The sequence below is a fragment of the Tauraco erythrolophus genome, chromosome 20 (assembly GCF_009769465.1).
Source record: "Tauraco erythrolophus isolate bTauEry1 chromosome 20, bTauEry1.pri, whole genome shotgun sequence".
NCBI classification, from domain to species: Eukaryota; Metazoa; Chordata; class Aves; order Musophagiformes; family Musophagidae; genus Tauraco; species Tauraco erythrolophus.
The window spans coordinates 7,440,021-7,453,536 of NC_141484.1; the positions used below are offsets into that span (position 1 = coordinate 7,440,021).

A 13,516-nucleotide genomic window follows, 5' to 3' on the forward strand; every position below is an offset into this window, starting at 1 on the left:
GGTAAACATTCGCTCTCTTGGGAACCTTCAAAAGTATTTTGTCATCTAAACGCTTTTCATTCGAACTGAGAGGATTTGACTCTTAAATTTGTACCCCTGAGACACATGGAGCCATTCTTTAAAGTCAAAATGAAGAAAAACCCCCTCCCTCTGACAAAGCTAGTTCTAACATGCAGCTCCAAAATTCTAAACCTTCGGTATTTCCAAGGAACCCCACTGATTTCTCAGAGAGTCCTGACTGCAGGATAGTCTTTAAATAAAAGCTGCTTTGCTGATTGTTTACCATAACAAGATCAAGGGGTTTATGAGCATTGCTACAGAAACTGGGCTTACGATCCTTCCCAGGATGATGACATTTGACCAGAACAATTCTCAGCAGCTGTTTGAAAAAACTCAGACACCAAACAGTTCCACCTGTTATTGAAATTCATCCGACAACGAATGCAAAAAGCATCTGGAATTTTGAACAAGACTCCAGGAAATGCAAGGGTTAGGCAAGGAGAGACACCATTGGTTTGGGAAAAGCCTTAGTTTGGTCCACCTCCCATGACCAAGGGTTTCTTTTTCACACCAGTCACTGCTATTTAAGGAACGGTCACAATGCACTTTTTTTATTCCAAGCACATCGTACAAAAAAGGAAGTTTTGACTCAGCCTTGTCTTCTTTTCTTCCCCCAATTAATTCACAGCTGAAGGTAAAAAGTGATCATCAGCTAATAAATAATCCTTGTTACCGCTGGATTTGCAGCTGTCACAAGACTTTGGCATCTGAAGCGATGCATGGTGGAAGTTCAGTGGGAGACTGGCATCCTATAGATCCGACAGTTTTTCCTACTGAGCAGATGCCATAGTTTGCAAGAGTTGTGAAAGTTGCTTTGGTGTCTCTCTACATCTTCAGGTAAAGTTCCTAACAGTTTCCATATGGGAAGGAGGCCTGAATCACAATGTCCACACTCCTCTCAAAGCTGCAGACACATAAAAAGCAGAGTGGCCAATTCATGCTGCTGCCAGTTCATGTCTGGGCATCCAGCATTACCAAGTCTGGCAGTGTTCTCCAAAGCACTGTTCCTTAGTCAGAGAAAGAGGCATCACTGGAAGAGGAAGTCAGTGTCTTGACAGAGTCCTCAAAGAGCTCCTTTCATTCCACTTTGGTCTTGTCCAAGTTTGCTTAAACTGTTAAGTTTTCTCGATCAAGTGATGCTTCGAGAGCCCTTGCAGGACATCAGATGTGCTTTAATGACATCTACAGACTGGATGCTGAAATGGGGGGGAATCTAAGCCACCAAAACCAGCACAAAATTCATCACGTGTCCATGTTTCCCTGCAGAATACTCTTTTCCTAAGGAGCAACAACCTATTTACTATTTATTTGGGCTTCCACAATCTTAGTCTTTCTCCAGTGCTCCAAAGTCATCTTCATCTCAGGATCGTTAAACCTACAACCCTTCCCATAGCCCCCACTCCCACTGCAGCTCCTCACCGACTCATACACTCCTGTTGTCTTTCTCCAGCTGACCCTTGTCACTTCCAGATCTCTGCCAACAGCAAGCCACTTTCACAGCACCATCAGCCCTACTTGATCCCTCCCGCACAAGCTGAAATTCTTCAGAAGAGGGAGAGTCTTCCCCTCAAAGGGACTCAAACCATTTCATAAAATCCAGCTGGGCCTCCCAGCAACTCCATTTCAGAGTAAGACCATTAGTCCCATCCTCCTAGTGAAGGAACCAGAAAACCTCTGCAATTAAGCATCTTGAAGGCCAACCAAAAACTGGAAACAGGGATCAAAATCTAGTCTTCCATCTCCTGTTTATCCTCACGCTTCTATACCCCAACCAGCAGGGAGAAGTGCTGTATTACCAATTCGTTCTGACACTAAGTACAAAAAAGCAAGAAAAATTAGAGGATTAAATTATTCACTATCAGAACACATTCAGTTTGGCAACGGATTAACAGCCAGAATGAATAAACCTCAACAATCCAGAGAATGAAATGTACTAGATTAGACTAGAATAATTCAAGTTATTTAAATGCTTTTAGATTGTCTTTTATTACTCCACAACAGTCCATCACACCAGGTGACAGAAGCGTGCTGAGAAGCGGCCACAATCTAAAATTGTAATAGAAATCCTTCAATTTATTGTTCACTTTCAGTTTAACATGAGGATCAAAGAATCTAGTTTTCCACTTTCAGCTTTCAAAATTCCTATTCTTAGAAATTCAATTCTTTCCAACTGGCTGAAGCACAGGAAGTACTGTTTCTTTGAGGCAGTCACATTACACCTTTTCATTAATGTTGCAGGAGCAGCCACAATAGAACCAGTATCCACCAGACAGAATAACAGCACTCACATCACATTGTCTGCCTCAGAAGTAATCAAGAGACAGTACTAGAAAGGAATATTCTTGCAAGAAAATAATCTGGTTTTGACCATAACCTTTGCAGAGATGCTATATCTGTTTTGACACTGTAGTTATCTCGCAGCAGCAATTATCTTAGCACTAGTTCAGGGGTTTTTCTTTTGTTCAGGACACCTCCACATGCCAGTACAAGAATCTCACATTACCACTTGCAGCATTTCCTTACACTCTTGGCAGTTCAGCATATTCCATTTCAGAACAGCCTTGCACTCCCACCACCCCAGGCCACTTAGTACCGATCCTCCCAGGAGCCCTATTAAATGGGCATTAACCCATTGTGCAGATAAACTGAGGCACTGATTTGCAGGTGTGAGAACGAAGGGTCTCACCAAAACCAGCTGTGCTTCCCATCTGTCATTATCCCTCCCTGTACACGGATGAAAACGCCTTCTTTTAGGTGCCTGAAACAAACAATTTTGGTTACATCTTTTTAAATAACTGGTCACATCCGTTCTGTAAGTGAAACTGTTGGAGGGACTAAAAGCCCAGCATGTGCCAAAGGCAAGGTCTTGCCATCCACGAGAACTCGCTAGAGTATTGTATCCAATTATGACTTAGTCCATTCTTTTTCATTTGAAAACCAGGAGAGGAATATTAACTAAATTGCATGGCAATCACTTTAGAATACATTATTTGAAAATTGTGGGTAATAGTATAATCTGCCCAGGCTCTTGAAAGGTCTCAGCTGTTTAATAAACATGAAAAACTTACCTTCCAACGAGCATGACAAGTTTTCCTTTATCCTCTGACATCTGGACTTCCAGTAGTCCATTAGGTTACCACTGCAAATGAAAACTATTCCAAATCAAGCCAGGCCAAATAGCTAAGTGAACTCCAAATAATTTGATCCAAATGGCTTATATCCCTGTACTTCATACTGCTTCCGAATCATCACCCCTAGCAGTAGCTTTCTTAGTGAAGAGGGAGTCACAGTAAAACCATTTGGGCCCCAGCAAACAGCAATCAACAGGTAAATTCTCTAAGCAACAGAGGAGCAGTACTGACAAGCAACAAGTTCTGTCACAAGGGGAGTATTTGCAAGATCACGCAAGAAGAGTTCTAAAAAAACCAGTTTTTAAAAAAACAGGTTAGTATTGCTGCATACACAAATATGTTCTGTATCAGAATGTGCCAGTCCACTTAATTTGCCAGACTAGTGGAAATTAAATGTTTGAGGCTCTTAAGTCGCTCAAGGTCTTTGAGCAGTTTCTTGATTTTTATCTAATCAAGGAGACATGTCTCAGAAAAGACCATTTTATCAGTTTTTGATGGCAGTCCCCATCTTACACAAACACCGTTCAGCACTGTTGGAGGATTCCAGAAACATGAAAAGCACGCTCAGGTGAACAGCGCACAGATGTGAGAAATTGAGAAATTCAGGTGATCAAGGTCTCTCCAATTTTTTAAAGCCTGTTGGTAAATACTGGAGGAAATTTCAATTTATGATGAATTAACGTGTATTTCCAAAGCTGCCACATCAATCCAAAGGTACAAAAGCCCATGTTCTTCATTTTTGAACAGGGGAATTTTGGTAAGCTAATAAAAATTCATGTTAAATGGTCTTGTTTTATTAATGGCACATGATGTTGCACGAATCCTGCACATAAGTTCATGACAGATGAACTACCACTCTACTAATTCAGGAAATTAAGACATTGTTTTTGAAAGCATGCTGCTCAGTACCTGTCACTTCTATCGCCTCAGGAAAGAAAAAACAGTAGGCAAGATACAACAGGGAGTTTTGAGCTTCACAGTCTTAAGCTGGGCTGAAAAAAACTGTATTTAAGGAGACCTCACCCTTTCTCCAGAAACTAAAGCAAGTCCAAACACCTTTTTTGACCAAACAAGATAAAAACAGCTTTCTCCTGGGAAAAGTCTTGGCATGACAAATCGAAAGAATTTTATATACTGTTATCAGAAGTCTAGCCAGGTTGAAAGCCAGAGATTCTAAAGCCAGAGAGGAACGTATTTCATATCTAACCTATGAAAGGTGTTGAAATATATTCCCCTTCCCTCCTATTTCAAAAATGTTTTTTTTCCAGGCCTTTGTGGGTTTGGATATGAAAACATTTGTTCACAAGAGGGAATTCCAGCCTTGCAATATACCACAGAAGTCTACAAGATACGTAGGAAATAATCTGCTTAGCAGTAGAATTTCCTAGAATTAAAACAATGGCATACAGTAGGTGACATTCTGCAGCTACACAGCCAAAAGCAACTGCAAAAGCAACTGCAAAAGCAGACAGAAGTACCTTGTATCTCCATTAGATGCAATTAATGTTATACCAAGTGTGTTAAAATCGTGACAGAACTCAAATATATCATTGTCCATCAGCTAAATGCACAGACCCATCATTCTGCCACAAAGTTAAACAATTTTCAGATCCAGCAGGCACATGACTATCATGTAATAATCACTTCTTGCATTAACTATTACAAAAAAACACCACCAAAAAGTGAGCTTTGCTAACGAGTTAATCCCTAAAAGAGCATTAACTTACTGCAAACACCACAAAATATTAGAACATTCCTAGGACACCAGAGAATGCTCTGGGGCTGCTGAGCAGACAGGTACATAATCTTTCCTGAACATTTACGGATTTCACCACAACCTCTAAACTTCCCCATGAGAAAAACTCAGATAACAGCCTTGTGGAAAGGACCCACAAAAAACATCACTGTCCCTTCAGTACTTCAAGCCTCTTCCCATTTCCAAGCAGGAACACCAAAATGGTAAAGCAGAGCTTGGAATCTACACCACCATAGCTAAATACACCCAAAACAGAACTCAATTTTTTTATTTTTGCTTTACATTTCCAAGCATCTCCCATTTGATACCACGGTAAACTGAATGGTTAATGAAATTATTTGCTGATTTTAACTTAATGTTTACATCAAAAAGCATTCAAATACAGCATTTTAAGTAAGCTACTGTAACAACAATATTGATCTTTCTATTAAAGACTGACAAAAAGAGCTCAACGCAAAGGCATAAGTAAGTAGTCAGTATTTTGCAGTTTGCCTAATCAAACATTTTTGGCTTAGCAGAACATACATTAAAAAAAAGAAAAATCAAGAGAAGACAAAACTGACTTCTATTTCCAGTTCAACTACTGACTGAGGTTTCAAGGAAGTCTTCCATTTTCCAACAGTCTTCTGACTGTGAAACAGGGATAATACTTACTTACCACACAGAAAGCTCAGAACTGAGAAGCATAAAGTGCTGCAGAGAAAGAAATACAAGTGCTGAGTACGACTACTCCACAGAAAAATAAAGAAAACTGGTTATTTTAAACAAGAAGTTTATTTAAACAACAAGACGCTTTACTTGAAGGGAAAACTATCTAGGATTTTTTTTTTTTTTAAGAGTAATTTACCCCTACTTAGACAGAGATTGCTCTACATGTAACAGCTACGTACAAAAAAGTTATAAAATTGTCCTTGGTTTTACAATGATAAAAGAAAAACATTGAAATTATCCAATCAAACAAGGTATGCAAGGTTTGTGTTTTTAAACAGTGAGAGCAAAATAACTTACTGGAATATAAAGATAAAAGTAGAAGGAGCATGCCACTAATGGAGAAAGGGGCATTTTCACAGAACCAGTTTGTTTTCCCACCCCATCTCCATTAAATGTTGATCAAAACATACCATTGGCCATTTAGTTAAAAAAAATATGCATTATGTCTGTGCACATACACCAGTTACTTTATGTACAATAGAAGGAATAGGAAAAAAATCAGAGAGAGAAGAGAGAAAACTATACTGTAGTAGTCAGGATGTGGCTGAACCAAGTCTCATTTTTCTAATTGTGAATGTGTCGCCTGTGGGAGCACAGTTCTGGAGAGGAAAGTAGCAGGCTCTTTTTTTGTATGTTTGTTTTTTTGTTTTGTTTTTAGTAAACTCCTCCTGTTTGCTGCTGGAACACATCAATTGTATCTTCGTCCTCCATTTCCAACTACAGCAGAAAAGAGAAAAAAGGGCTTTCAGCTCTTCACAGGTATCTACGATGGGCAGGGTTGTTCTCACATTTCCTATCTTCATGTTTATTTTTATGCAACTTAACCAGACCAGCCCCATTCCCCTCCCTCATCATCACTTTGTACATTTAACCTACTGCACCACAACTCAAAAGCAAAGAAACTGCATGGGAAAAAATGCCAGCTGATAACTGCTGTCCTAGAATGAATCCTAGTATGGAACTTCAGGGTGCACTGTATGACTCCTATGGAAAAGATCTGCATTTGTAATATGTTAATTCTGTATCCTACTTTGCCATTGCGTCTTCTTTCTCCTGTTTACTTCCTCAGTTTACCTTAGCACATGGCCACAATTCCACTTTGCTGTTATTGTTCAAATGACTTTCGCTACATCACTAAAGCAAGCAGACTATAATTGAGGCTCCTCGCCCAACCAGGCAGTAAATCCAAGCATCAATAAGCACAAGAAAAAAAAATCCCAAACACTTTACACAGTCAACAACGTAACAAACTGCCAGTGGGGAACAGCAATATTTCATTAATATAATTCTTTTTTCTCAGCTGATATTCCTGGGATGTTAGTGTTACCTACTGTCAAAATCTGTACAAAGACTGAAGGAGTTGCTCTAACTAATGTAAGTTATATTTCTAAACGGTCTCAATTTCTGCGCCAGGAAATCAAACTGGTCTATGGCATTTACTGAAGCTATAAATAGACTGATCCTTAGCTTCAGCATAACATGGATGGAGAGAAAAGCACCCCGTTGCCTCAATTATCAGTATTCCAAGTCAAAAAGTTGCATGGGCTGTTGCTGTAAGAGGCACGTTCTTCGGAGCAATAGCTTAGAAAATAGAGATCTACTATAAACCTTCTAAAAACAAAAGTCCCTTATTTCGTAACAAGTGGTTCTGAAAAGCATATAAAACTGTATCACTTCGAAAGGCTGACTAAACACAGCGACCTGGAGCAGCACAGAAAAATACTCAAGAGTCACAGTGAACCCCTCTGTTCCTGGAATGGCCTCCATTTTAACCAGCTGCAAGCAGGCAACCCACCCAAACTTCACAGCAGTCATTAAATTTAAGCTGCTGAAACAAAACTTCAAGTTCCAAATAACAGAAAACTACTTTTGTATTACAAATGCAAGTTTGCAAACAGGATCTCTGATAACACCCTGGCAAGCTTTTATAAAAAAAATAAAGCCATTGCATCAGGAAAAACTCAATTCTTAGTTTACCAATTCTTATTGCAGAGCTGTGACTTAACAAAAGGATGGTTTTATAAGACTCACCATCTGTACACTGCACTTCATCTTATTACTACAGTGATACAGACTTATTACTCAAAACACTAGAGAAGTCTTAGATTCCATTTCCAGTAATTCTAAACTAGTTATACCAAAACAATGGTGAAAAAAGATCAAGTTCTATCACTAATACATACAATTACACAAGTATTTTATATGAAACTGAAGAATCAACTCCTGCAGCAAATTTCAAATACAGTTCTTTAGTCTTTCTTCCGTTGTTTACCTGTGCAGGTGTGTCTGTTTCATTAATTGGCTGCCCATCGAACCGGAATCTGATTTGCCTCATTGACAACCCCTGGACAAAGAGAAGGAACACAAAGGCAAGTTAAATCTGGTGTAAAAGTACTCACTGGTTCTTGTCACTGGAATTGCAGCATGATCATTAAAAGCCACTGTTCATAACCCACATATAAGTTTTTGTACTCCCCTCATGCACTGACTTCAAGGCATTTCACTTCAAATCTTGCAATCCGTGCTGTATCAAAAATCACATTGTGTTCAGTAAGAGAAGCAACAGTGCCCCCGCTGACTGCAAGTTAAAATAAAGCAATTTCTAGGACACTGAGTCTCACCTCAAAGGCCAGGATTTTTTGTAGTGCTTTTTAATAAAAATTCACTTAAAAATCAGATGCAGCACTTTGGGTAACAAACGTGAAACATTAACATTCAACACTCCTTTTGATCTTCCCCGGAAGCAAAGGTACTCTAAAATATTTTTTCCAGAAACGCAACCACCACCTATGAGTTTGCAGCAGCAAAGAGTAAGCAATGGTAACTTTTTGACCTTGAGTTCCTATTAACAAGAAATCAAGGGATCAAAGTTTTCCATGCACAGCTGGAACTTTCAAAAAGAATAAAGGAATCTTCTACTTCCAGAAACTATCAAACAGTATTTCAAACTAGCATTTCTACCACACTATAGTAATTTTGCCGACCTCTTCCGTCCCCCAGAAGACCCTACTTCTCCTTCTTCGTTGAGCCAACAGATTCAAAAAGATTAACAATCCCTTCTACTAATAACATAAGCTCCAAATTCATGAGTTAGTTTTCCAAAGCATTCGGCAGCACACTACATTCTGCAAAGGAAGATGTATGAAGTTGGAGGAAATAACCTGAACCACGAACCTTGGTGCCTACTTCTTTCCCAGTGCTAGCTACTTTCTCTACAGAGCACCTAAAAATACCAGAAGTCTAGCTGGTTTTGAAGGGAATCCAACAGACTGCGTGGTGCTACTGTGGCATCTCTGAGTTAGAAAAGAAGCCCTCATTTAGCCACGCAAGAGCAGGTGTAACACACAAAGAAAACTTAACATAGTAATTATTTCTGAGAAGTTGATTTGTCAGGAAAAATATTTTAATAAAGAATATGAGTAAAAACTTTATTGGTAGTTTAGTAAAGTTTTTTGGTAAGACTTTATAGTTCAAAGCAAAATGCCTTCTCCAGTGTGACTAAGATTCTGCAGTGCTCACTCAGAAGGAGCATCCCTCTGTTTAAGAAAACCATGCAGCTAAGTGTGATGGCAGCAACACATTCTGGCACAGCAACATTCAGCTTGAGCCATTTTCTCAGTGTTTCTTCATTCAAGGTTTAGTTACTTCCATAATACAGGATTTTCATTCTTTAAAGCTGCTAAATTCTCTACTATATGCAGGTTCCACCTCTCCAAAATGAAATCTAAAGTCCACAGCTTAAGGATTTTAAGATTGGACACGCCTTGTAAGGAACACGAATGAAATCTAACTTTCAGAGATATACAGAACAAATGCTTTTAAACAAAGTCTGGGAAGTAAGCACTTAAGAAATAAAATTTAAAAACAAGTCCCTCTCCATAGAAATATCCTTTGGATACCTACTAGTTTAAAACCGAAATCAGAAGCGTCTCCCATTGTAAAGGTTTTTTTTCCTCTTCAATTGACACTTAGGGGTTTTTTTAGTTATTTTTTTGTGGCTTTTTTTTTTTTTTTTAAAGCAGACTAGAAATTCAGGTGAAAATTTCTAGAATCTTACTTTTGTTTGTATCCAAGTAACTGAAGTGTGAACTGTACTTCTAAAATAATCTTCCCCAGGACTTTACCAACAACCAATTCTCAAATTCCCAAAAAGACAGATATAAACTGTGCTTAACAGTTGCAAAAAACAATACCCAGTGATTTACCTAATATAACACGAATTGGTGTAGGAAAAATGAGCTCACAGCCTCAAACATTCACTAATTTATCCCCACACAAGAACACATTCACAGGTTCACTAAGAGCTGACCCTCCCTGTCTTTATTCGTATCACTACCCTATCGCGGCACAGGGTAAACTGAAGAGGTTTCACCACTCTGTATGTGAATTAGAGTTTGTTTTTCTTGGTGATGAAATAGTTACGCCAGCGTTTTATACTTATTTCATTGTATTTGATTTGTGTCTAAAAAAACCCACCCTCCCCAATTCCAAACACTTCGCAGAAGTGGAACTTTTTAAAGGCAGACATTAATTGAAAAAATCATGGACAGCAGAGAGAAAATTTTCCTAATCAAAAGCTTCCGAAGCAAATTTAAACAGCACTTTACACAGGTATTTTTAAAACTTGCAATAGTTGCCTACAACCCAGCAGGCCAGCTACAGCTGCCACCGCGCTAGCAGTCCCTCAGAGGATTAATTCGACAACAGGCCACAAGAGAAAAAAACAAAGCTCATCATTAAGCATACAAGTTCCTTCTCCAGCTCGACATTAGACACCTTTAAACCCTGAAATACTCACTGATATTCTCTCACCTTATTACAGTAACACTAAGCTAATAAATCAGAAGTCTCTGACCAGACCGTGAAGTTACTCAGAGTTACAAAAATACCTCTGGTTATCACTCAGCTCTCTATCCTAAGCTCACACCACAGGCTCCTAACCCACCCTTTCCACATTGATATTTTTGAGCAGTAGGGTAACAGCTGCCACCCAACGGCTTACACCTATAATGCAGACGTCACAAAGATAACAACAGATCTTTATTTTACCCATTTCCTTTCACAGCCCAGTCAGTCCACTCTATAAAAAAGACCCTAAGAACAATACACTTTCCACGACACAATTAGTTTCTGTTAAGTCTTTATCATTTTGCATATTTACATAGTTTTAAGACTTCACTGTCTTCATCTATCTCTATGGAGATCAGCTCTCCCCAGACACCGGTCCTCCTGACATCACACAAGAGCCATACCTGTCGTTCACAATAGGCTTTCATTAGTTTACTAAGTGGTGTGTGCCTCTTAATCTTAAACTGCACCACAGACCCATCTTGCCCTGCCACCTTCAGATTAATGTGGTCATTGTTTTCAGTCTTCACTCCTTCCTGTTGAGGAAAAAAAAAAGAAAAAACAACAACACTTTTTTAAAAGGTATGAAACAAGAAGTGAACGCTTCACCAAAGTGCAACAGGTCATTAAAAAGGAGGAAATAACGATATTATAGCTGTATACCAACTTGAAACTTTGAATTAGGAAATAAAGGTCAGTACTTTTTATTTGAAAATTAAAAAAAGCCAGGCCCAAGAAAAAACCCAAACCCTACTAATATTAGTTGTCATTCTTGAGATTGGTTAACATGCAAAGTAGCAATGAAGACTTACTCGGCCAGTTGTTTTACAACAATTTTTTTTTTTTTTAAAAAAGTTATTTCCACCAAGAGCATAATAACATGCAACACTACAGTTTCCAACCAAAGGAATACAGTTATTAATGTTAAAACTATGATCTCATCCATTAGCAAGTCTCTTTCTTACTGTATCTCAAACTTTTTCATGTTAGTTGAGGTACTTCTGAAGAAAACTTCGAGATACTTTAAAGAACTGTATTGGACGAGGTGACCAAAATCTTAAAAGAACCAAGCTTTCTCCTTCACAAAAAGGTTTAAGAAAAGCCCCTCGTTAATACGCAGTCCGATCCTCTCGCTTCCATCAGAAGCCACATGCAGCCATTGCAGAGAAACAACTTCCAACTCCGTAGCTCGTGTTCTGATCCCGAGTACGGCGGGAGAGGCAAAGAGAAGATTCAACACCGCCCGGTTCGCGGGCAGCGCCCGCTCCGGAGGTGCCCAGCAGCATTTCCAGCTGTTTTCTTTAGGAGAAGCGCCCGGAGAAGCGGCGAGGGAGCGGGATGGCCGGGCCGGGGCGCGGGTCCCGCCATGCGACAGGACCCCGCACGCCGCGCTCCAGCCCCGGCGCACCGGCCCGCCGCCGCCCGTTATTTCTGGCGTCTTCGAACTCACTTTAAAAATGATGGGGGGTGGGTATAAGGAAAAAACAAAAACAAAAAAAAGGCCGGCGGTAGCGCGGCGTTCGCCGGTTGCGGGTTTCCGCTGTGGCTCGTTTTTAACTCCTGCTGCTGAAAAGCGAAGCTCCACGCGGCTCCTCTCCGCCCGCCGGAGCCTCCCGCGGGCGGCCCCTCCCGCGGCCGGCGGGGCCGGGGCCAGCGGCAGCACAAAAGGGGCAGCGAGCGATCCCCGCCCGCCCCTCCCGCGGCGGAGCGGCCCCGGCGCGCTCCTGCCAGCGCCGTGCGGGACGGGGCTGGCGAGTGCCCCGGCGAACGGCTGGCCACGCGCGGGGATGCTGAGCCCGAGCCGCCGCCAGCCGCGCGGAGAGGCCGGATCCGTTCCCGCGAGGAGGAGGAGGAGGAGGAAGGCGACGGCAGCAACCGCCTCCGGACCTGCCTCTCTCCCTGAGGAGGGCGGGAAGGGAGCCCGGATTCGCCCCCCTCGGCCCCCCCCTTTCCCTGCCGCCCTCCCCGGGGATCCTCCGCCCGCCCGCCCCGGGAGGCTGCGGCCCCGGCCCCCCTCCCCCGGCGGGGCGGGAAGGCGGCCCCGGCCTGGGTGCGCAGGAAAATGGCGCGCAAAGCCGGCGCGGCGGAGCCGAGGACGTCGGCTGGCCGGGCCGGGGCCGGGCCTGCGGCCGGGGCCTGGCCTCCCGCCGCCGCCTGAGGGGCGAAGCGAGGCGGCGAGGGAGGGAGGCGGCGGGGGCGGGAGGGCGCCGGCCTCACCTTGGGCTTCTCGTCGGCCATGGCGAGTCAGCGGTGTCCGGGCCACTCCGAGCGCCTCACAAAGGGGGGGAAGAAACGACCGAGCGCGGCGGAGGAGAGAGAGGGAGAGAGAGAGGGGAAGGCGGGGGGGGGAAGGGAGCGCGCACGCACCGCCGCGGGGCCGCGCCTTGCCCCGTGCGTGCGCGCGCCCGCCCGGCTCTCCCCCGCCCCCCCTCCGGCGCGGCCCCGCCGCCCATTGGGCCCCGGCGGGCGGGGGGGGCGGGGACAGGGCGGGGGACAGGCCGGGGCTGGGGAGCGCGCGCGCGCCCCGGCCCGTTACATAACGCGGCGGCGGGAGGCGGGGCGTGCGCGCGCCCCGGCCGCTGCCCGCGCTTGCGTGCGCGCGCCCCACCCCGCCCCGCCCGCCCGCCGGGCGCAGCGGGCCCCGCCGTGCGGCGGGTATTGTCCTCCTCAAAATGGCCGCCGGGCCGCGGCGCCCCGCTCCCCTCCGCACCGCCCGGGAAGGGGCTTCCGCCGCCCCACCGGCCGCCTCCGGGCCCCGTAGCGCCGCCGTCCCGTCGGCGCCTCACCCGGGCCCTGCCCGCTGCCCTCGCGCCTGCCGCGCTCTCCCCGCGGGTGACCCCTCCGCCTCGCCCTCCTCAGACCTGGCGCGGTTCTTCGCCCCTCGCTGTTTCACGGGTGACACGGCACAGGCTGCGCGGTCTGACAGCCGCCCGCCGCCCGAATCCCCGGCTGTCTCCCCCGGGAAGGCGAGGCGCGGGTTCGCCCTGACGCACATCCAGTTTCTGCGGAG

The 13,516-nt window shown here is 43.9% G+C and overlaps 1 protein-coding gene across 2 annotated transcripts; it reads right to left on the reverse strand.

Moving 5' to 3' along the window:
- Nucleotides 1-5,493: 5,493 nt before the first annotated feature.
- SUMO2 (small ubiquitin like modifier 2) lies at nt 5,494-12,896 on the reverse strand. 2 transcript variants are annotated; one of them, XM_086624094.1, is made up of 4 exons: nt 12,724-12,896; nt 10,911-11,042; nt 7,931-8,002; nt 5,494-6,375 (listed from the first exon to the last, which is right to left on the reverse strand). In XM_086624094.1, exons 1-4 carry the CDS (start codon nt 12,742-12,744, stop codon nt 6,313-6,315), a joined length of 288 nt encoding a protein of 95 aa, XP_086480220.1. In that variant the 5' UTR covers nt 12,745-12,896; the 3' UTR covers nt 5,494-6,312. The 2 variants fall into 2 exon arrangements, with proteins under 2 accessions (XP_086480220.1, XP_086480221.1); XM_086624095.1 differs by lacking the exon at nt 7,931-8,002.
- Between the last annotated feature and the right edge of the window lie 620 nt (nt 12,897-13,516).